The 23044-nt window shown below is 38.5% G+C and overlaps 1 protein-coding gene across 1 annotated transcript; it reads right to left on the minus strand.

The window, feature by feature from the left end:
- Positions 1-416: 416 nt before the first annotated feature.
- Positions 417-5962, minus strand: LOC118792660 (melanocortin-2 receptor accessory protein 2A-like). Its single transcript, XM_036550554.1, has 4 exons — positions 5842-5962; positions 4985-5133; positions 3535-3634; positions 417-1208 (listed from the first exon to the last, which is right to left on the minus strand). The coding sequence occupies exons 2-4, from the start codon at positions 5100-5102 to the stop codon at positions 800-802; spliced, it is 627 nt and encodes a 208-aa protein (XP_036406447.1). The 5' UTR covers positions 5103-5133; positions 5842-5962; the 3' UTR covers positions 417-799.
- Positions 5963-23044: the final 17082 nt, after the last annotated feature.

Genomic DNA, 23044 nt, shown 5'->3' on the forward strand with positions numbered 1-23044 from the left:
AGAAATAACCCTATAATGCTGTATAAGCTAACAGTATCTTACCACATTCAAAACAAGCCGTATCAATGATCACTAATGCATGACATAAAGAGAAGGTTGTATGATATTTACAGCACAATTATTACCTGCTTTAAGTTTTCATTGAACAGATTCAATCTTCTAGTGCTGCCACTGACTAATATCCTGTTAGGTGCAAAACTCTGATATGAAAAATCTATCCTGACTGTGGAGGAGGAGGGTCCTCTAGCTTTGAGTCTACGTTCATTCACATTTAAGGAGGCTTAGGCCTAGATTCAATCAATATTTGTCCTTAAGTTTGACAAACAAAAAAAGTGCAGGTCTTAGCCTTGAAGACTCATCCATGTGCAGCTGACGATCAGAGCAGTCCATCTGACAGCAGGCCACGTTGCTGGAACAGCACCATGAGATAGGCACGTGTTTTAAGAAGGTGGGGCTTGTATTTGTGGAGTGGACAGGAGAGAAAGGTATCACTGAGAGTGGTGAGCATCGTCCTGAGACTTTGGATCATAATTCCACCTGAGACCTTTTTGTGTACACTTCCATCTAGAAGGAAGGGGCTTTAGCTGGCAGTTAGACATGTCATGTTACGGTTGCTGTAGGGGCGGGGTTTCGCCTGCCAATCTCATGAGCTTTTTGGGTGGTTTCAGATGTTGTTTCAGATGCTGTTTCAGATGCTGCTGCCATAGCCACTTCAGCGGCAAGATATTAACTGGAGGTGTCATGGTTTTGTAGGGCTAGGGCTTAATATTATGACATGAGCGGCACTTGCTGTGGGGTATCAGCTCATAATATGATGGCTGCCATGAGGTTCACTGTCCAGGATGATTGGCGGCTCACACAGGAGCAGGTCATTGTCGCCTAGCGTGGAGCTGTGCTCCGAGTTCACAAAGTTCGGGATGTTGAAGTGCGCAAGGAAACTGGTATCTCGGTCTGTCTTCTGACCCGCCAGCGCCTCCTGAAAATGAAGGCTGGTGTTGTCTCCCTGGCCACTGGGATTCCGACTGCCCAGTCCGCCCCGCCCACCCGCTGTCCCGCCTTGCTCTTCCTCGTTGATGTAGCAGTGGAAGAGGGACCGGGACTCGTCCAGCAGTGGGTGGGAGTATACCTTGCTGTCTGGGTCCTCGGGGTGGCTAATGTCCAGCACGCAGCTGGCCAGACGAGCTCGCTTCTCGCTTGGCTCCGGGTTCCTGTAGCGGTGAGAAAGGGAGAGGAGCGCAGAGAAAGGGAAAGAGAAGGCAAGAGTAAAGAGGCGTGGGGAGCAGAGAGTGGAGGGTGAGAGAGATGGCCACAGGAGAAGGGGCAGGTGAGGAGGGATCACAAGACATATCAGGCCCTGGTTCCACCAAACTTTGGTGGAACAGCTTTTCTAATGACACAGCTGCTCTTAACCCTTGCAACAACACCTACAAAGAAAATAAAAAGAAAGAAAAAAAATCTGTCAGTCATTCATATGTTTACAAGACCTTACAGTCTGGTATGAAGCCAGAAACTGTATTGTACAATGTAAAAATTACATTGTACAATATAGACGTTACATGTACAACCACTGATCTTTCAGTTACAGATACAGAAATTGTGGCGCTTATTCTACAGCACATATTGATTAATGTTTGTGCTTGACTAAACAAATGAAATGACAGTCATCTGACGGAGTTTGATAAAATTCACCTGTAAAGCCCACAAGAAGAGCTTGGGACAACTACAAAAATATTATTACCCTCTCAGGGATGGGCAGTACAGACCTTTGTTAAGACTGTTGTGAGAACAACTTCAGCTCCATTCTGAAAGTCCAGAGATGGACAGAAAACTTACAATGTAATAACTCCATAACAAACTTATTTTCACAGTTTTTGCTCTCATGTGTGCCTTTATTTGTGATAAGTAATTTCTTGCTAACTGCAGAGAGGATCAGCAGGACTCTCTCTTTGCTAATTTAGCTTAGTGGCTCTGAATTAAATATCATTTATGTTGCATGCAATTTCATGAGTAAACATTACGCAATGACTTGTTCTATTGTTCTATTATGAGCATCTGAATGAGTCATCTTTTTAGTACAAGCTGGCAAACAATCCTTTAATCAGCTTCTGGTTTCTATAGAAACATCACAACATGATACATTCCAAAGACTTATTCAAATAATTTGGCCAGTGGTTTTAATCTGCTCAATTACGTAATATTTAAATGTTACGCTTCATAAAGTTAATATAGAAATCAGCAAAACAATGTACTGTATGCTGAAGTTAACACTTAAAGGTTAAATGGAATAGAAAAATGGACAGTGTTAATATTTTCCTCCAGAAAAATGATGATTTCATGAAATAATACTGTCTATAAAAGCCAAGTTGAGCTGATCATCATTATCTCACAAATCACCCAACTTGCAAGATCGCCAGCCTCATAGATTCCCCTGATACCATACATTGCCAGCTGGCTTCAAATTCAAAATTATCAGAATCTCCTCATATGTAATCAGAGCTAGCTACAGCTGCAGCAGGAAAATAACCATGGAAACCCCACTAGCAAGCCATGGAGAATGGTGGGTTGTGAGGGGTTGCAGTGATATTTAGGAAAATCATCCATTAACAGTTCTAGTGAGGTTATTGGTTTACACTATTGTTCTGTGTAACATTTTTAAAACAGCAGGATGGTACAGAGCAAAAGAAGCAATGTTTTTCTTTGTGTAAAGACTGAAATGCAACAGACCCACTGAACAGCCTCCCCCTGGGTCTCTGCTGAAAGCTGCCCACCGTCACCTGTACTAGGATCAGTAACCACAGCTGTTTCTGCTGTCACTAACCCACTGTGGTGACTACACTCTTGTTTTTAAGCCTCAGCGCAATGTGTTCAATCGTCACTTGTGCAAAGAATGAAAGATTGTAAGATTGATTGTAAGATTGAAAGTTGTTTGCACTTTCTTTAATTCCACTGTGCCATATCAGCAGGGCAAACAATACCACCAAATACAATTACAGCACAACAGAAAACATAAATATACATTTCTGTCTTTCTCCTGCTAGGTATTGATGGCTCCAAATATGCACACTATGTAAGAAAATATGTACACTTTATGAATCAGAGAAAGCAGTGATTTTCTCTTATGCTTATTATAGTTTCCAACTCCTGCTTCTTACTACATGGACTCATTCAGTCAAAATATTATTATTTAAAGTACAGTATTTTTTATGTATCATGTCAGTGCACACTGTTCAACAGTGCTGAATTTCCCCAATTAGGCAGGGAGAACTATCCAAGGTTCTGCATCTGAACAATGCTTCTGCGAGTGTTTCTCTGGCATGTTAAAAATGCATCAGGGTCTGTTCCAGCTTCAAAAGCAGATTGAGAACAGAATCTATGTGGTGTCCCATATAACTGTTAAATGGTATTCACATTAAACAGTTTCACATGGTGCAGTTTTTTTTTAATGATCTGTATTCAGATTGACCTCATGTTTCCCCATTTGCAATGAATCACTGACACATGGCACAGACATGATGCTGGCTCTCATCAACTCACTCTTGGTGTGGGGCTCCAGTCTTTGTCAGCAGGGTCAGAACAAAGAACATGAAGATGACGAACACCACCAGGCCAACCCAGAACCCGATCACGATTGAATCTGCAACACATGGCCAGCGAGAAGTCATGCAGGTGACTGACAAGCTGTCACGCACAAACAGTGAGGTGTCACAAACATGACCATATCTGTGTCACATAAAAGACTTGCGAGATGTCACCCTCAACCTGTGAGCCATCTCACAAAGCCAGAGAGATGACAGACATGAGTGGGGAGATATCACACACACAATCAGGGAGATGTGCTTTACAAATTGGTACTTGTTGATAAGCCCTCAAATGTACCCTCTTATGGCTATTTTAATGTCATGTTGCTCAGCATAAAATAAATATTTGAAGATTGTAACATAACAGACCAAAACAAAATCTCAAGCAAAGCCTACAGAACATGTAGTCCCCAGACCGAATGTGTCATCAGAATTCAACAAGAGCAGGTCTACCAGAAAAAAATCTAATTAGCAGTGCTACCCTGTACCAATCAATGGACAGCTTTGCAGATAGTATCTGTACAAATAATGAAGAAGTAATAACAATTACAGAAGCAAACATGTGAGTTCAGTTCTGGGAAAGGAAGTGGTTGTATAAACAGCTTCTGAGGGATTATGGGCAGAGTTTTGCTGCTCTTTTTCACTGCATCATTACATAAACTTTGAGAACCTCCTCGAGTGCCATCTGGTCTTTAATGAAGCAACTGAAGCACACTAGTGATCATCTCACTTGGTCCTTGGAGGTGCCTAAACCTTGCTCTACAGCTACCAGCCTGTATTCACAGCCTATGTAGAGAGGGATCCACTAGGACCATAAAAACAACAAATAGCTTACTCCTCTGAATGTTCATGTGGAAAATTAAAGCTGTGAAATTTTAAAGTCTCAGCAGCTCTGAAGTCATAAGCATTGTGAAGGTTAGAAGTCAGGTCTACCATGATGTTTGTGTGTCACGATGACAAACGGTTTTCATCAAGGACAGCACAACGTGGGCACTTAAACTCTCATAACTTTATGAAGAGAAGTAACTGTATGCATCTGTGAAGTTTGCAGTTATTGACTAACAAGAGGGCAACAAATTAAGTGTGTGGTGAACAACACATTCACCGGCTCTGCATTTTCTGTGTTGTTATCCCTCCTGGAAAACTTACTGCACAACATCTGCTAAAATTTTGCCTGTAAAAATGTACTATAACCAAATAAATTTTGATTGCTTGATTGAATGATTGATTGATTGATTGATTGATTGATTCATTCATTCCTCTGGCTACATCTGCAAGCAGTCACACCAGTACACAAGGATAGTGGACAACTTAGACACAGTTCCCAATTAAGAAGGCCCAGTCCTTGGCATAACTAAAATCATACTCTTGCCAAATAAAATGAAAAAATATAAAATGCCACTCACATCTATGGGCTTTGAGACCTTCAAATGACACTGGTTCATCATAATATTCATATTCCCAGACATAATCTGGACCTTGAGCATTTGGCTGGCTGTGGTTGGAATAGTGAAATCCAGACATCGCAAAGAGTCTAACACAGGACTTAAAAGATCTGAAACAAAGAAAAATAGTCAAAATGAAAAACACATATTGGATACATTTTGATATGTGATTTCCATACCCACAGGAAACAGGAAACATCTTTGCTCTGATTAATTGATTGGCTATTAATTGATTACTGATCTTTAATTGACATGTCTGTTTCACCTGCTAAACAAACATAAATCAAAGTTGTTTTTTCATATTTCTCTGTTAAAATCTGTACCCTGAACAAAGTTGATGGAACTGTCTCAATTAAACTTAACTGGTGGTTCAATTGTTGTGGGCCCTATTGATCATATAACTTAATACTGATCACACAGTTTGATTGTTCATTTATTGAAGAGGTTAAAATGATTGTTATGGATGTGGTTTGTTATCAGTGTGTGAAAGTACAAAGTACTAGCAGCAAACACCTGTTAAATTCTGTTAAAATTGTGTCAGTATTCAATCAAATCTCAGTCAAATCTATACTGTATTACAGTGTGTCCCCATAAAGCAAGGTTTAGAAACAATGGTACATAGCACCGCCCAATTACAAGCAAAAAAGCATTAGCTGTAGCCACATAAATAGGCATAAATCATCCAACTGCAGCAGATCATTTTTCAAGTCTAAAAATACTTCAACAGATCAAGATTCTCGACAGCAATAAAAACCCACTTCGACCTTGAGAGGACTAAAGTACATGTACAGCTAATAACTAATAACGCGAGTACTTACAGGTTCAAGATTAATCAAAATCTGGAACATGGCCAAATCCAGGAGGTTCAGAAATCGGAAAACGAAGAAAAATCTCAGCCGCAAACGCAAACCCCGCGATGCCCTGCCCCCGCTTAGTTTGCCTTCGTTACTGCGCAGTTCTGACTGGCATTTTCCATTTCTGACTTTGCTGATATCGTTCCGGTATTGGACTGGGATTTGCGCTGACGGTGGGCGCGCGTGTGTGTGCGGTTGGAGAGGCAGCGGCGGCAGGTTGGCGTGAAACCGAGCAACAGGGAAATCAGTTTGACACAATATGCTAACACGAATTGATAAAGTCAGAAGAATGCGAACGCTGGTAATCCTGTCCTTTTGGTTTTGATGGGTTCCCATTATTTGCAGAATATTTGCAGAATGATTGGCCAACTTTGCGTGACCTGATATGAGTTTTCGGTCTAGAGATAGCCGAAGCTAACCAGCAAATACATTGAGTATCATTAGTTACAGAATACGATTTTTAATTTTTGTTTTCAAGGCGTTGTAGATTTGAATGCATTTAACCGAGGAAGATTTATTTTACTAAGTTCCAGTGTTGTCCTCAATAAACAGCATCCTACCAACCTGCCTCTGCCGTTTCCTTGCTGGCCTATTACATTGTAATCGAAAGAAGGATGCATTTTAAACGAAGTATATGTGGATCACAGATAAATGGAATTACATTAAATACATTCCATCGATATTACTTGTATTTCTTTGATTTTATTTCAAAATACTACAATTCCCACAATAATTGCGTAAATCCCATTATCTACGCCATGGACTGAATGCTTAGCCTATTCCTCTACCCAGCATACACTAAATACATATCATCTGTCAAAAGCATTTTCTACCTAAGAGAAATGCACCAAACTGGAATGACAAGTGAAGACTTTGACTGACTTCAATTGACTGCTCAGCAGTGCATTTTGTATATTTTACTTATTTCTCTCTTGCTTATTACTATAATATCAATTGGTGTGTTAATTGGTCTGATAAGAGGTGATCAATTGAACTTCAGATATATGGTCAAGTTCAGCTGTCATGCTTTAATTGTCTTTTCACAATATGAATGGGTCCAATCTTTGTATTCTTCTATTTGGGATTTCTCAGTTTTCGTAATTTCAAATCTCTTCTTTACAATTCAAAAACAAAAGGAGGCAACACAGCAACTGGTAGCTGGGGGAAAGCTGGTCTCTCAGTCATCTGAAAGGATCCATAAACTTTGACTCCTGCCTGGGAAACCGCTGCATTTACCTTCAGGAAAAATACTTTGTAATGATTGTAAGTTGTCCTTGGATAAAGTCATCCGCTTGGCAAATAATGGAGCATAACATGTTATTTATAATGTTATATAAAGTGTCACCCTGGAACAGACCCTTGGTCAAAGTCCTTCAATTCAAATATTTAGCAGCACCTAACTGTTAAATTGCATTACTGTTTAATATACTGTACACACAAGGCTGTTAGCTTTTATAATATTTAAATCTACTGCTTATAAGAAATATGCTCACCAACTGGAAAGTATAATACCTAGTTTAACGTCAACAGCTGTTAATAATAGGCATGACGTGCATCACCTTGTTACTGACTTGTCATAGACTAAATGGTTCTCATATTCACAAACAAGCATTTTCTATATCAGACAACAGCCCTGAGATTACTGGCTGTTCCTACATCTTTTTCATGTCACATGACCTATCTTCCTCTTGTTGGTCCAACAGGGATTTGGAATCTGCCGAGTGACATACATCTCTGTATAGCAGACCTTTTTTCCTCTTTTTTTAAAAACAGGTCCTTTCACCTCTCTGTCAGTCTGAGCAAAGGATATTTTCTCTCCACTCCCACGATGACCTTTGAGTCTCTCTACGACATTATTCCTTTGTAATGGAGTGTGGGAACTTCATAGAACTCATTTACTGCTTCAGCTGAGTGTCATCATTCCTGATTAGAACCAAGATCAAAACCCAAGGTTGAGTCAGAGATGACAATGTTAGATAATAGATAAGGGAGGGAACATTGCCAGATTATATTTTAGCGTTTCTGAAAAAGATATTACTAAATATGATAGAGTTTAAACATTTCCATTAATCAACTTAATCCATCAAGCAACAGTGTCTTCTCGTAGTTACAGTATTAATACTTTTAGGATATGACACCAAATGGATATGAGTTTATTTTCCAGAGCCACACCAAAGAAATGGGTTGATTGTCCATGCAGGGTTTTTTATGGGATTTAGTTGGTTAATTTCTGCATGTTGATGTCATTGCTTGCAATTCAGTCATAGTATGCCACAAATATCAGATGAAATTAAGATCTAAATAGCATATATAAAGAACTGACCCTCGCCCCCAGGACACAGCATGCCCCCATCCACCCCCCCCTGGACTGAACACCCCAAAAAATTCAAATGCACACAGCCACTTTACAAAATGTGTGATTGATTACAATTGCAACTGTTACTACTAATGTAGCACCATGGGTCCCAGGGAAACGTTATTTCAACCCAGCTGTATACTTGTATCTGGATGGGCTGACAATAAAACTCTCTTGACTAAATAAAGTATTTTTCCCTCACTCCCCTTGCATCTTTCATCATTTTTCACATTTTTTTGTCTAAATGTAATATTGATAATTCTACTGTTAACACTAGTGTTAACACAACCAAATTAAATTTCCAAAAACATTTTTAGTTGAATTTAAATGTAGCTCATATGTGGCTTAAGTTGTTTGATGATAGCTAACTAATGGCTACAATTACAAATAAGAATTGGAAATGTGCATCACCACCAAAGTGCTATAATTAAGTAAAATGTAGCCACTAAGAATAACACAGGGCATTATTATTCAAGTTGTGGCATGTATCCACATTGCTCTGGACATGTTTTAATATCCCCATATGTGTCTAATTTAAATGTTCTCACCTTTGAACATGAGAAAACTTCCTGCTGCTCCTTTCCTGATGGTGGCTCATGTTCCTTCCTGCCTTTTCACCTTTAACATTGATGGAAAAGGGAATGAGCAGAGCATATTAGTTATAATAGCCAGCTTAATAGAGTGACCCCTGTAGGTTAATTTAAATGTAATTTCAGTTACATTTTGACTGCCTGTGAAATATGAATATAAAAAATTCTGAGTTACAAAAACACAAAATAAAAATGTCAAATCAGCAAATGTGACATCAGCTATTTCTTCAACCATCAGATCAAAGTCTGTTCCCTTTACAAAGTGAAACATCCTTTGGCCAGCTAAGTTTTAGAACACTTCACTGTCGCAAACTAAGTTTGCTGGCTGCAAAGTTAGTTAACTACTACTGTATGCTAACACGTACCCTGGTAGGGGGTGCATGCCCCCCAGAAGCCCCGCCCTTTCTATGACCCTGTCTGTTATAATTAACAAGAGTAAAGCAGGTGTGCATGAAACAAACTATGCAAAAATGCTGTAATATGCCATCCTATTGTGCATGCTCCACTAGTCTTGTGAGTGGTGTATTCAAAAGAGCAGTACTATGCCTTAAAAAAAAACTTTAATTGAATCAGGTATAGTTTCAGTTTTCTTCCCACACAGACCTTTGAATCTGTTGCTGCAATTGCAAATTAAGTCAGTAATAATTGTTCCAGGAAAAAAAAAAATATATATATTTTAATAATATACTCGACCAAAAAGTACAAGTATCCATATTCATCACAGAACTCAATTAGTCTTTCACAAATGTTACATTTTCTATGAACTTATTCCTAGGTGCTGAGGGTTGAATAAAATCCCAGGCTCCTATTGAAGGCAGAACACTGATGGGCCTCTAATGAAGGCGTATGTCACCATATTACCACTTCTTCACTTGTGGAGCCCCCTTTGATATCTCTGCAATTCAACATATTTCAGAGATATCAAATTTTTATAAGACTTAATAGGAGGAAGAACATATCATTCCAGTGCAAGTTCTGTCAGATGACAAAAGGGAAAGATTTGTTACATTTTAAAAATAGCCTAGTGAGTACATGAATTATTCACACCCTCATGAATATATATGTAGCAATATGTGTGTTTTCTGTGCCAGAGACTGCCAGACTGACAGTTACACCTGCCAGGTGGGAGAAAGCTTAAAATAACTCAGTGTGTTTAACTCTCAAGGGAAAGCATGCCATTGAAGTTCATCATATGGGATTTTCTTCATAAATCTGTGTTTATAAGCAGCACAAAGTAATAGTTTGTCCTCTGGGCAGGTCATCAGTCCATTACCGGCATTTACCTGTATATCACTAATGCTGCATAACTAGAGCCAATTCACATCAAAGGTATGAATCAGCAGAATCAGCTGAAGGTTAAGACTGATGACATCAGGCACAGTAAATTAGACAGGGATTAAATTACAGTTCCCTCTAATCTTCTGTCATCACTAATTAGAAGCTTTTGCAGGATTGTTGATGTCAGATTAATGACCGTTTTCTCCTCCCCTCTTTTTCTGCCTTCTGGAGAACAATTCAGAGAGTATCAGCTGAGTGACAGAGAGAGGGAGCAAGAAACAGACATTTCACTCTCAATCACTTCTTTGTTTCAGGTGGAATTTTTCCTTATTTGGAGATGTCACGTAGCCATATGTAGAAGAACATTTTCATATACTAGGATTATGCATATTATATGTGGTAGATTCACTCAATTTGGCAGTGATTTTATATTGTCTTAGAGATGTCACATGATCTGCTTTTGGTTTACCTATATATTGCCCTTGAGCTTATATATATTTTAATACCTATCCTCAACATCAGTAAAGCTTAGAAGTAAGTTTAAAATGTATTTTGTGATAAACTCTGAAGCAACTGATAATGTAATTACACCAGGTAAGAACTTTTGGATAATGTAATAAACTTCAATAAATAATTAGGTTATTACGTTATCAGGAGAGTGTTTTATGAACAATGTAATAACTTCAATGAATATTGCAATAATTTTTCAAAATGTGATCCATCCATCCATCAAATGCTGTCATTTGTTTTAAGCATTACATGCACAGATGCACACAAGCATTATTGATACGTAATAAATTCCTTAGTATTTACCATTCAGCACATTAGTATGTAGAATACTAATTCAAGATCTAGGACACAGGCCACCTCAAAGTTCAAATAAATTATCTTCACAGTTAAGTAGAATCATGTAAGAGTCCCTTAGGGCTACATTTGTCACCTGCACTGTACACATTGCACACATATGATTGCCTAACCTCAGATGATGAACAAAAATTCATTAGCATGTGAATAACCCTGAGCTGGCCAGGGTTTTGCACTTAAGCCAGAACTAGTTTCACAGTGAAAGCCTAGACTCCCTATAATATTTTCACAGCAACAGGTTCTATGTGGTACGGTGTAATTACTATGAAATAAATTAAGAAACCTAAGCAAATGTAACCCTCCCCCACCACCACCCCCTAGGATTTAATGGTGAAGTTCTTGAAAGAGTGCAAGCATATGCATGCCTAAGAACTAAAATAGACAAGCAAATACAACTAGAATTAACATATGTTCTTCCACAGTTAATCCACAGCTTTTTACAAAGTGTAATATCTTTTTTGTTGGATATGCATCTTTCATAATGAGCATGCTAAAGGCAGCACATGATTACACAAACAGTAATACAGAGCAGGGGTCCCTTGGACAACATTGCTGTGTAATAAAGTAAATTGGGGGGTCCAGTGGTTCAGTCCATGAGGTGTTCACTTTGAGTGCAGGTTAAACCCAGATTAATATAATTTGCTGAAATTAACTGGGACCCCCCCAGCAGTGCAACAAATTGGCTTCATCCCACTTGGAGATATGGACAGGTAGGTTGATGAGGGCTTTCTCGTCCCACTGTTGTTAGGTACCCTACCATTCATCAGGTGCCTGAGATTTGCTTGGTATCATCAGTGGAGCTGCATCTATCTTCCAATGAGTACTCACTGCTCACTCGCCTTGAGCGTGCTATGTAACTTGCAGTGTGGGAGTATACCAGAGGATTGCATTCATCTTGCTCCAGTGCTCCTGCACCAGAAAAAGTGAGCCTAATGTGCAGTTGTTGGTTTTTGTATAAAGGGGGAAAACATTAAATTAATGAATGAATAAATAAATCACATCTTTTGTGACAGTGGCCAAGCACTTCATCATAAATTCCATTAGTACAAACACAATACATTTACATGGCTAAGTAACCATGGCTGGGGTACTTACAAGAGAAGAACTGAAAGATGAACTCAGATAAACAATGTATCTCACCTATATTATATTATGGGCACAATGGCACATTCACTACTCATTCCTCTTGCCATTCTACACCAGCCCATTTTATATAACATTTTGTGCAGATCACATGTGAATGGAAGTTAATTTATAATTTTAATAATTAATATATTTTATGGAGTGTCATTAAGAGCAGCAGAACCTACTGGAACCATCTGCTTTCTTCTGCTTCGTCCTGCAGATGGTGTTAATTAGTCCCACATTCTCTCCTCTGTCTCACTGCACGATTCCAGGGAAACTGGCTGTCACAAAAATCTGTTTGTGCCAACTCATTATAAAAGGAAAACTGCAGCTAGAGGACAGATCTGGCTCATGACATGGACATGGAGGACCTGTCCTTCTATCATGCACTGTAAACAAGAGCGAGAGAGAGAGAGCGAGAGAGAGGGAGAGCGAGAGAGCGAGAGAGAGAGAGGGAGAGAGAGAGGGAGAGAGAGAGAGAGAGAGAGAGGGAGAGAGAAGCGTGGGGGGAAACATTCCAGTTGGTCATGGTTCATTAGCAGATGCAGAGAGAACGAGAGGGAGAGAGAAAGAGAGAGAGAGGCATAGAGCACACATCACAGAGAACTTGAAATAGATCATAAGAGAACCAAGAGAGAGGAAGAGGGATAGGCAAAACACATTATAGTATTCCATCTTGAATGTGTACTTTTCACAATTTATCAGTTAAAAAAAAAAAACAGTGATGATGAAAAACAGTTTGGGTGAGTTAATCTTTTTTTACCAGACAGGAAAAATAGCCAGATAATCAACAGCCAACCACTTTTCATTTACAGCTGCTAGCTATATGTTTTGTTTAGATTTTGTGCAAGTCTCACTCTGGTGAAGAACAGATCAAAAGATCAAATAGAAGCCTGGAAGACTGCATGGGCATCTTCATCAGACATGTCATGTAAATAAAAGAAGCAAATGCAAAGCATAAAAGAAAACAAAACACATTAAATGCATATATATATATACAATCCTGAATGTAGGATAGTATGCCAAATGAAAATATCATATTTTGAGGATGTGTTTCCTTGTTTGGTGATAAACCGGTCCTGACTGTATAGTGACAAAAAAGTGTGGTAATAAAATCAAGCATGCACAGCGAGTTTCCATCCCCAGGGTGAAAATACTGGTGTTAAACTGCTTAGCTACATTTTGTCACCAAACACTGATGTCAAACCTTTAAATGAAATGATTGCAGTACAAATTAGAGATGGATAAACTGACCTTAGATTTGTTGTCTGAAGCACAAACTGTATGAACATGACCCTGTCCATAGATAGCCATCGCAACTAAATTTTGAGACTTTTGAATTGCACCTGTCATATGAATGTCAGTTTTATAGTCCATGCTAAGAATGTTATAAATCCTTCGAATTTTCCAGGATGACAATGGCATGAATGGTCCTTGAATGGTTTAATGAGCATCATTTTGGTTTGAAGCTGGAACAGTGCCATAACAGTGCTAATTCACAATTAGTTTTTTGTTACTCATTAGTGTTATTGAAAGAAACACAAAAGGAGTGTGCTTCATATATGTTGACATGTGTGACATACATGCATGGTTCACTCTTGATATATCTACAAAGCGTTTTCACAGCACTATCACATGGACTGGGTTAAAGGAAAGAAGAGGACAGGCATGTAGACAGATTTAATTAAACACGTCTTGGTGTGTCCTGCCTAACCAACATCTTCATGCTTCATGTCGCCGTTTTGGGGTTTATCGACTATATGTCCTGGAAATGTCTCAGAGATGGATCTTATAAGCCCCTCCAATTAAAAACAGGGCAATTAATCAGGCCGTTCACAATCCTGTCAAATTAAAAGTAGAATATTTAATCAGACCATTCACTAGCTCACCCAACTTTAAAAAGATAATTAGCCTTTCACCGACACATGTCTGACTCTACCACCCATTATGTGTAGGCAAAGAGGTGCTTTACAACAACTCTGATGAGAAACAATGCTGGATTTCTCAGAGGGTATGATGATCTAAATGCAGCACAATGGAGATAACCAGCAAGATCTTGTACATTGAGTACAACATTGATTGTTTCACACTGAGGGTATGACCACTAACCACTCTCAACAATCAGATCTTTTTGATTAGCTATTTTCTTTTTTCTTTTTTTAACAAAACCTATGGAAGTGGAGGGGTTTACACACAATTATAAATGATTATATACAGACTGACAGAGCTTAGCAATACACATACACATGCAGGACAAAAACTAGTAAGGATAACAAGCAAATCTGTAAAACGTTCACCCCTAAATGCGCTGATGCTACTCGAGAGTGCATTGTGAAGCCAGACTTCAGGCTGGCATGCTGTTTGCTGCAGGGAGCCTGACTTTTTTTGTGTGTCATGTGTTTATAGCGCCACCTGTTGCTCAGGAGAAGATTCGTAAAGATGTGTCTGTTCTATCAGATTAATGATACGTCTGGTGGTGAAATCATCCCTCTTTAATGTTTGTGTTTAACCCTGGGACTGAGAGTAGGATACAGCACTGCTTCCTTACATGTACAATACTAGGATGTAATCACTCCAATATGGGTTAAATCCAATGAACTCAATGGAAGTTTGTTCAAAGTAATATGTTTGAAAAGAAAAACAAAACCTAACTCTGCGAACTGGGGTTTTCATATTTCCTTCATGAAACCTCTGTTGATGTATTCCTGGTAAGTTTCTTAGCAACAGAAACAGCAAAGGCATACTCATGGTTATTATTCCAGTTCAAAAGTTCAGACTGTAGGCTAGGCCCTCAGTCATGCACAGGTCAGATTCCAAATCTGGTTCTCAGGCAAAACAGGTCAGTAACAGGTCTTTTCCAAAGACTGACATTCTCAGAAATGTCATCAAACTCTGTCTATGCTTCTCCCTGCAGGCACATCACACCATTGTGTAGAATGGCAGAGAGAATTCACTTCAGGGCCGGGCAATTTCAGATGTCTCCCAGCTCAGGTGGTGTCTGTGGTGCCATCTGGTGGCACCATTGTGCCATCAACTATCTTCCATCCATGGAAGCTGCTCATTTCCCCTCTACAGCAACCATTAATTATTTGTATTACAGTGCAATGCACAGGAGAAGAAGAGAAAAATAAGGTGTTTTGGTTTAACTTAGTTCACATATTAAGATTCTTGCCAGCGAGTGTACTGCGAGTTAAATTTATGCACATGACAACTGGACTATTTTGGTATCTGGGACGCTGAGACTGACACTCCACACGAGATTTGAAATCTGGGAATAATAATGAGTATCAGAACTTTTATGTTCAGTGATTTTTGGAGTCATGCAGTTCAACTCACTGATAACTGGGTTTCCCTATATGCCCAGTGGCGTTTCCTTATAAGGTTTCTGTCTTGGTGCTCTCTCTTTACATTATACATTTACATTTGCATTACACAATGCTTATTCCATCACTCTCCTGCTACAGCTCTACAGAAAACATTGATAGCTCACAGAAAATGTCTTTTTTCTCAGTACATTCCATTATTATGGAATGTTTATTTCACACTCACTCTTAGCTTGTCAAGACCATCTGTTGCACCCTTAGTTTTAGCATTGATAGCATTCAAGCCACACAACAGAATTTGGATTCATAACAGACTCTGATTGGCTTAGGATCAATCCATTGTCAGTTGGATATAATACTGCAGCACAAATATGTAAATGAGCTGAATCACTCAAATTCAGAAACTGGGGAACAATATCAGATGAAATGACAGCATGTCCTTGCATTTGTGGTGCTGAGTGGGTCTTTTTCATATAGATTCACCGCATGATGTTCATATTGAAATATCATCAATTCTCTGTTTGCTTTGCTTTTACCAGCCATGTTCTCATTAAATTTGACAAACCCTTGAAATAGTATGACACCTTATGATACTGACACGTCTTTCCTCCACTTGATATCACTATACAATTCCTTGTATTATCTTACTAATTAATAAAAAATGTGTTTCAGATGCACCAGACTCAGAGATACTTCTCCAGAAATAGCCCACGCAAGCAGACATTTGTTTATACAATGACAATGGTAGTCAGGAGGACAATAACAATTGGATTCTAAATAAACTCCTTCCAAAAAGATCAGCTGAAATGGAAAATACAATACATACAGCTGAACATGAAATGTTCACCTACTATGTTTGATGAAATTTGCTTAGGTAAATACAACTATTTACTTTTGATTAAATAAAAATTCAGTCTTTTGATTCAATTATGTAATGTTTTTATTTTGAGGGTACATTATGACACACATCACGAAAAATGATGAATTGCTTTAAAACATGAAATTTTGTTACCACCCTCTTTTAAAGTCTCAGTCAATTTTTGGTCTTTGTATCAGAAGCCCACCATATTAGCTATATGTCCATGTCGATGCAGAGACAACATATGAAGTCTCATTAATTCATGGAAACTGAGAATAGCTACCAAATGCCTTCTGCGTACAGTGGAATAATGAAAAATGTGATCATTGAGATCCAAGATTAATAACATTACAGATTATGATACTCAGTAAATGTAATATTGTATCAGTGCCATTTAAAAATCAAACCAATACTTGACTCAGATATACACTGAAAATCATATTGTCCAAGTATTATGTACTGAACCAAAGGTCTGTCTTCTGAAAGTTCTAACACACATTATCTTTTTGTTATGTCATTAGCCTATCATTTAATTATTTACTTTTGAATGGTCCCTAAAATATTTTGTCTTCATCAGATACTTTCTTTGCTTCAGTGAAAATGTATTATAAAAAATTATGTGCACTTTTGTTATGACCTGAATACAGCTGGGAACAGGTAGTGGGGATTGAAAGGTTCCTTGGCTTTCTCCAGACATAAGCCCATCAAAGTGTAGGAAAAAGAGTAAAAAAATGACTCATCAGACCATATTACCTTCTTCTGCTTCTTAGAAGTCCAGGTTTTGTGCTCATTATACCAGGTTATGCATTGTCGCACACTGGTCCCGGTTACAAGCAATCTCCAAATGGCTTCAGCTTGGTGAAGCACAGAATGTACAATTTTTTTAGACTGGGTTACAAAAGGGGTATAATCAGTTCTGTGGTACAATTTGAGGTTGTTGTAATGTGATTTTAGCAGTTATCCTGTTGTGTCCATCTATCCATGTCTGTGAGCTTTGACTTGAAACCACTGTTCCTCTTTTGTGATGCAGTTTTTGGTATGTACCCTCATGATTTTTGACACTGTTCCCTTGACACATTAAATAATTTTGCTGTATGTTATTATTATTATAATAATAATACCATAGTATAATAATAAGTATTCTACCACCACCACCACCACCACCACTACCACTACCACCACTACTACTACTAATAACAATAACAATAACAATAACATTTTAGGTAGGTGTATAAGTTATCCACAAGGGGGCATCATTTCCTCAATTCTGAGGAATGAGTCATACGGGGACTGACACCAACCCTGACATATCAAACCCTATTCCCAGCAGAATAAACCTGCCACTGTGGATTCCCAGCCATGGTCAGCTAATGACAGGGCTGGGGTTGAACCCGGGCCATGGACCTCAGCATGCACTGGAAGCGACCACCTTAACTGTGTTTTAACCATACATATCAAATTAATATACAATTTCTTTCTTTTATTATCTAATGAAGCCATATTAATCTTACACAATAATAACAGAAATTTCATAACCTGAGAGATAGGGGGTAACTGGTCTCAGTTACAGCAAGTTTCCAAAATAATCTGTATGTTTATCCAACAGTGAATAGGAACTATTTCACACTATATAGATATACATGACACCTCAGCAAAAACAGCATCCAAAACTGTACCAGAAGTCTACATTTACCTTGTTTAGGGACTTCAAAGAAAGACTGCTTTATTTTTCTTTTGCAGTGACATCCGACTCTTTAATGAGATCTAGATGTAGTGAAGATAATTACAATATCATTTCCATTTGCCGGGTGATTACCAGCTAATCCCCTATTTCATCTAATGAGTCACGCATTGATTTGACACAGCACTGGAGATGTATTTTGTGTTTCCTTTACAATGCCATTCTTGTTTACTCCCAGGGTTAAAGGGGATAGTTGAACTGCAGGGATAAAAACAGTTCCTGCTTTTGTTTTTGAGAGTGGAGAGGAGCATAGTGGCTGTGCCATTTCAAGAAAGGGAGAGCTGATAAAACTGTATTGATCACACAATGTCCTCAACAGATGAGATCTGTTCAGATGGTATTGATTGAGGATGGTTCCCAGTTATAGGAGTCTTGATCAAATGGTGCTGATTACAATGGTGTTTCCTCTAGATGAAGAAAACATCATCACAAGATATTGGATGGTGACCTTCTGAGGCTATGGTGGGTGTATTTATGGATAGTTGGCTCAGTTGTATTGATGATCAGTGGTCTTCAGGGCTATCTTGAGCAGGAACAGTCTGATATAACTAAAGAAATTCTCTTGTGTGAGTAGCATCTTATCTAAACCTGTAGAGGAATGAATTTACCTCTGTGTATCTCCCAAGATCTCAAGTTTTGTTGCTGACGCTTGCAGGTGCACAATCATATTGTTTCACAAAAGCTGCCAGATGTGATGCTGGTGAAGACATGAGGATATCCCTCATCCACAGAAGAGTACCACTTTCACTAGAGAGTGCTCATGTCAGCTGCCTCTCAGAGCATCAAGGCTTAATGACAAACTGATATCAAGGCAAAACCTCATATCTCAATTCAATCAAACAGAGTGGAACATTTCTCAATGAATACAAAAAGGACCATAACCTTTAGAAAATGCGTGCCACGATCACAATCAACAAATCTTGAGTTTCCAAAATTAGCCTTTTCCCAATTTGAGCAGCTAAATGCTAAATGGTGCACTCGCATATTCCCAAATCCAAGGTCAGTGCTGACAGTGAGAGACACTTTTATGTATATGCTTGCAAACCTGGCACAGCATAAAACAGGGTTCATTAGGCAAAAAACAGAATCTTTCCATATGCAGCTAAAATGTAATGTTACAACAGTGTTTATTGTATAAAAACAATATCACTGTCAACATTTTTGCCATTCTACAGTCTTCAAATTCCAGTAACTGAAGGTAAGTCAGGGCTTGATAAGTACATGGAAGTATGATCTCCCTATTGTTGCTAAAAGTGGTGCTAGTTGGCCACTAGGTGGCAGTATTGTCTCTGTACCAAAAGCCAATGCCTTGATGGACTGACATTTCACTCATGTTTTGGATGAGATGTTAGAGTGAGGTATTGTCTCACTGTGGTCATTAAATAACCTGTGGGATCCATAACAAGGAGTAAGGGGTTCCTTGGGGTCCTAGGCAAAATTCTCAGTCTGGCCATCTAATCATTCCCCTCTTTAATTGCCTTAAACAAATCCCTCTGTCTTCACCTCAGCTGACGTGTGGTGGAAGTGGAAGCATGGATCCATTAAAGGTGCTATGTAAATATAACACAATATAATTATGAAAGCCAGATGGTCAAAAGTTATTATAATAAAAGCAAAATAATTATAACAAAAGCCTTATACATTTGCAAAACATTGAATGGGAACCATGTTATATTTTCATGCACGCTGTACTATGGGAATATTTACTCACTGATTGCATAAATTAGTTATTCATTAATCTATTTTTTTTTTGTTTATTTGTTCAATTATTTTCTGTATACATGCATATATTGAGTTCTTTCCTTTTAAATGGAATCATCATTTTTATTGTGCTTAAAAACTTAAAGCATTTGCAATCTGTTCAGATATGTGAAGCTATCAAAGCTATTGAAATTGAACAGAGAGAGAGACAGAGAGAGAGATAGAGAGAGGAAGGGTGTGTGTGTGTGTGTGTGTGTGTGTGTGTGTGTGTGAGAGAGAGAGAAAGTGCAGGTTGCTCACAGCAAGCTCAGGTCCTGAGTGCAGTGATGCTCACTGCATCTCAAACAGCAGATTACCCAAATACCACAGAAAGTAGGAGTGGCAGAGATTTTCTCCACTGTGCATACTTCCATTAGAACTAGGCTTTTCAGAACCAGGCTTTGTGAAGCAGACCCATTACAAATAGATTTATCTGGACCCGGTCAATTTGATTTTATAAGCTGCCTCTTATGTGATGTTTCATGTTGATACAGTACCTATGACACTGAGCAATGACATTCCCCTCTGTTCAGTCCTCACCAGAGAGTTCATGGCTTGTTATGGTTTATTCCATATGTGTTACTAATCAAGTCTTGGTTTAGCTTAGCTTAGCTAACAAGTCATTGCTAAAATGTTACTAAATGTTTTGCTAATTTAAGTGGAACATTAAATATATGTGTCTATGGGTGAGTGATGCAGAGACTAGAATACAGAGTAGTCTCCTCATCTTTTTCCACTCTCCAATTCTACCTCTCTCACCTCTCATATGCCTTGTTGGTAAGAGTGTAAAAGTGTGGACAGATTCTTGTCTGCCTTAATCCCCCTCTGAGGGCACAATGAATAACCAGCTATGTCGGGTCACTCATCCAGATGTCCCCTCACATGTCCCTTTGTACCACTGCTGCTACTCCCAGTGCCCTCTGACCTCGGCCCACGTTTCCTCCTGCAATCTAGGGAACGTGAGGTCTTGCATTACGGTGGGATGCCTCATTTCGAGGAAGAAAGAGGAACCCTGAGTGCCCGTGCTTGGTATTCTGGGCCCGCCTCATGCCTGGTTAGGCCCAATGAATAGATCAGCTCCCGGCTGAGAGGATAGCCGCGGTCATGATTCTGTATCGTGCGTTGCGCTCCTCAGATCACCAGATGGCTTTGAACACAGAAACATGTACCCACGTGAAAGAACATCAATGGCCATTATGTGATCTTTTCATCTCATTAACATTTGGAGAACATAATAGAGGGGAATTAGAGAGCGAGGGTGTGAAAGGAATACGTCTCAGGGAATCAGGAGGCACGCACGCTGTCTCTGCGCTTTAATTACGAGCTCGTGGAGCTCCCCGCTCGAGACCGTCCTCTGGGATCTGGCTGTAAAGCTACAGTTTAAAAGCCCCGTCCGTATGTTAAGCCACACAGAGGGAAAGCAGTTAAACACATGAATTTACTCCTACAGCAGACAGGGCACAGCCCTGTGAAATCACACAATAAAAGAACAGCATCGTGCCAAACACACACCCTGCCAAAGTACTACATGAGGCTGTAAGTTCTTTGTGATCAGAACAGTTGTTCACCAAAAACCAGTGTTTTACACTGACTGAATGTACTTAACATTATATTAATATTAGATCAGTGCATCTGGTATCACATTTTAACATTGGCATCCACACAGCCTTTAAACGATGAAATTCAGAAACATTCTTGTTGAATTTGGTTCAACCTCTGGTATAGGTTAGTATTTGTGCATTTTTGTAGCACAAATACTACTCACTGAAATTCATTTCCTGGCTTCCATGATACATGTCACATATAGGTTTATATTTCCCATGGTACGTTGTTCCATTGCCTGAGACCCCAGATGGAAGAATTGAACCAATCCTGTGAGCGATATTGTGCCATATGCAGTTTTAAACAAACACACTACCTAACACTTCCCTGAAAACCCACACAAAGCATACCTGTAGATATCCCATTCCTCATCAGACTGGAAAATTCCTACTGAACCACACGGCCAGATAATAAGTAAGCCATTTTTAATATTTCCTTTTAGTATCGTCAGTATTGGTTATGCAAATTATGACTGCTTTTTGTAACTGCTGTTGCATTTTACAAGAAAAAAATAAAATCATCTTTTTATCATTATTCTGAAATGTAAAAAGGGTGCTCATATTTGATGCAATGGTGAGGTGTGGAATTAACAATGTCTCTCTCCATGAACAACTTCCTGTAAATTACAAACCACAGACAAATAAAAGAGAGAAGTTACAACCAAGAAAGGGAGACGTTCAATGTGGTTTCATATTTTCTATGAATTTCCCCATTGATTACATATGTTGCTATGATGATTCCCTAAACTGAGTATAGTGTGTCAATAATGAACATCAAATCTAATCACTATTTTGCATGCATGAACATTTCAAATTCCATTCTTAAATGCAACACTCCTTTTTTATTTTACGTTAGTAAATACCCAACTATATATTTAGTTCATATATTATTCAAAGCACCACTTTGAAATGCCCTTCTAGGGGAAACAATACCTTTTACTCTCCAGAGAGCACTATATATGAAGGTTTTCACAAAATTTCCATTCATAATATGAACTTAGTAAAAGTGCTTATAACGGCATCTCTGCCTGTCTGGCATTTTTTTTTTTTTTTTTATGAAGCTAAGAATAGTTCACAAAATTGGTCCACAAATATGAACTTTATTTAAATATTTATGGTGCTGTTCCTTTCTCACATATGGTAGACAACTCCTCAAAACCAGACATAATACAACCAGCATTTCTTAACCAGTGTATTCTCACAGACAATAGCTGCCACACTTCAAAGGAATGAAGTGCCTTTGGCAGTTAACAAAATGCAGAATCATTTAAATATGACTGATGTGTTTGAGAATACTAAGCTTTCGAACGCAGCTTGAAGACAGAAGATGCCTAAATGGCCTCTCACAATATGGAAATATGTTTTCCCTTTGAAAACTGATCAATCAATTGTCTTAGGAGATTAAAAGAGGTCAACTTTCTGCATCTAGTATGCTTTGCAAATATTTGAAGTGAGCAGTTTTAAGGTCAGCAAAATTTAAAAGTTAAAGAAAATATCAAATATGCTTTCAAATGACCATGATCCATAGTATAATTAAATTTATCCCTTGTTACCATTTTGTTAATTACATTTCACTTAATACTGAAACCTAAATTTCCACATACGATTAATGAATTAAGACATGTTTGATCAGTCTTATTTTTCTCATATTATTACATTACTTTATCATTTAGCAGACGTTCTTATCCAG

This window comes from Megalops cyprinoides, chromosome 17 (assembly GCF_013368585.1).
Source record: "Megalops cyprinoides isolate fMegCyp1 chromosome 17, fMegCyp1.pri, whole genome shotgun sequence".
Classification (NCBI taxonomy): domain Eukaryota; kingdom Metazoa; phylum Chordata; class Actinopteri; order Elopiformes; family Megalopidae; genus Megalops; species Megalops cyprinoides.

Coding starts and splice junctions, on each gene's coding strand:
- LOC118792660 (XM_036550554.1), bottom strand. CDS start 5,102: ATGTCTGGATTTCACTATTCCAACCACAGCCAGCCAAATGCTCAAGGT. Junction 3,635..4,984: donor AGGTCTCAAAGCCCATAGAT/GTGAGTGGCATT, acceptor CATGTGTTGCAG/ATTCAATCGTGATCGGGTTC. Junction 1,209..3,534: donor ACTGGAGCCCCACACCAAGA/GTGAGTTGATGA, acceptor TCACCGCTACAG/GAACCCGGAGCCAAGCGAGA.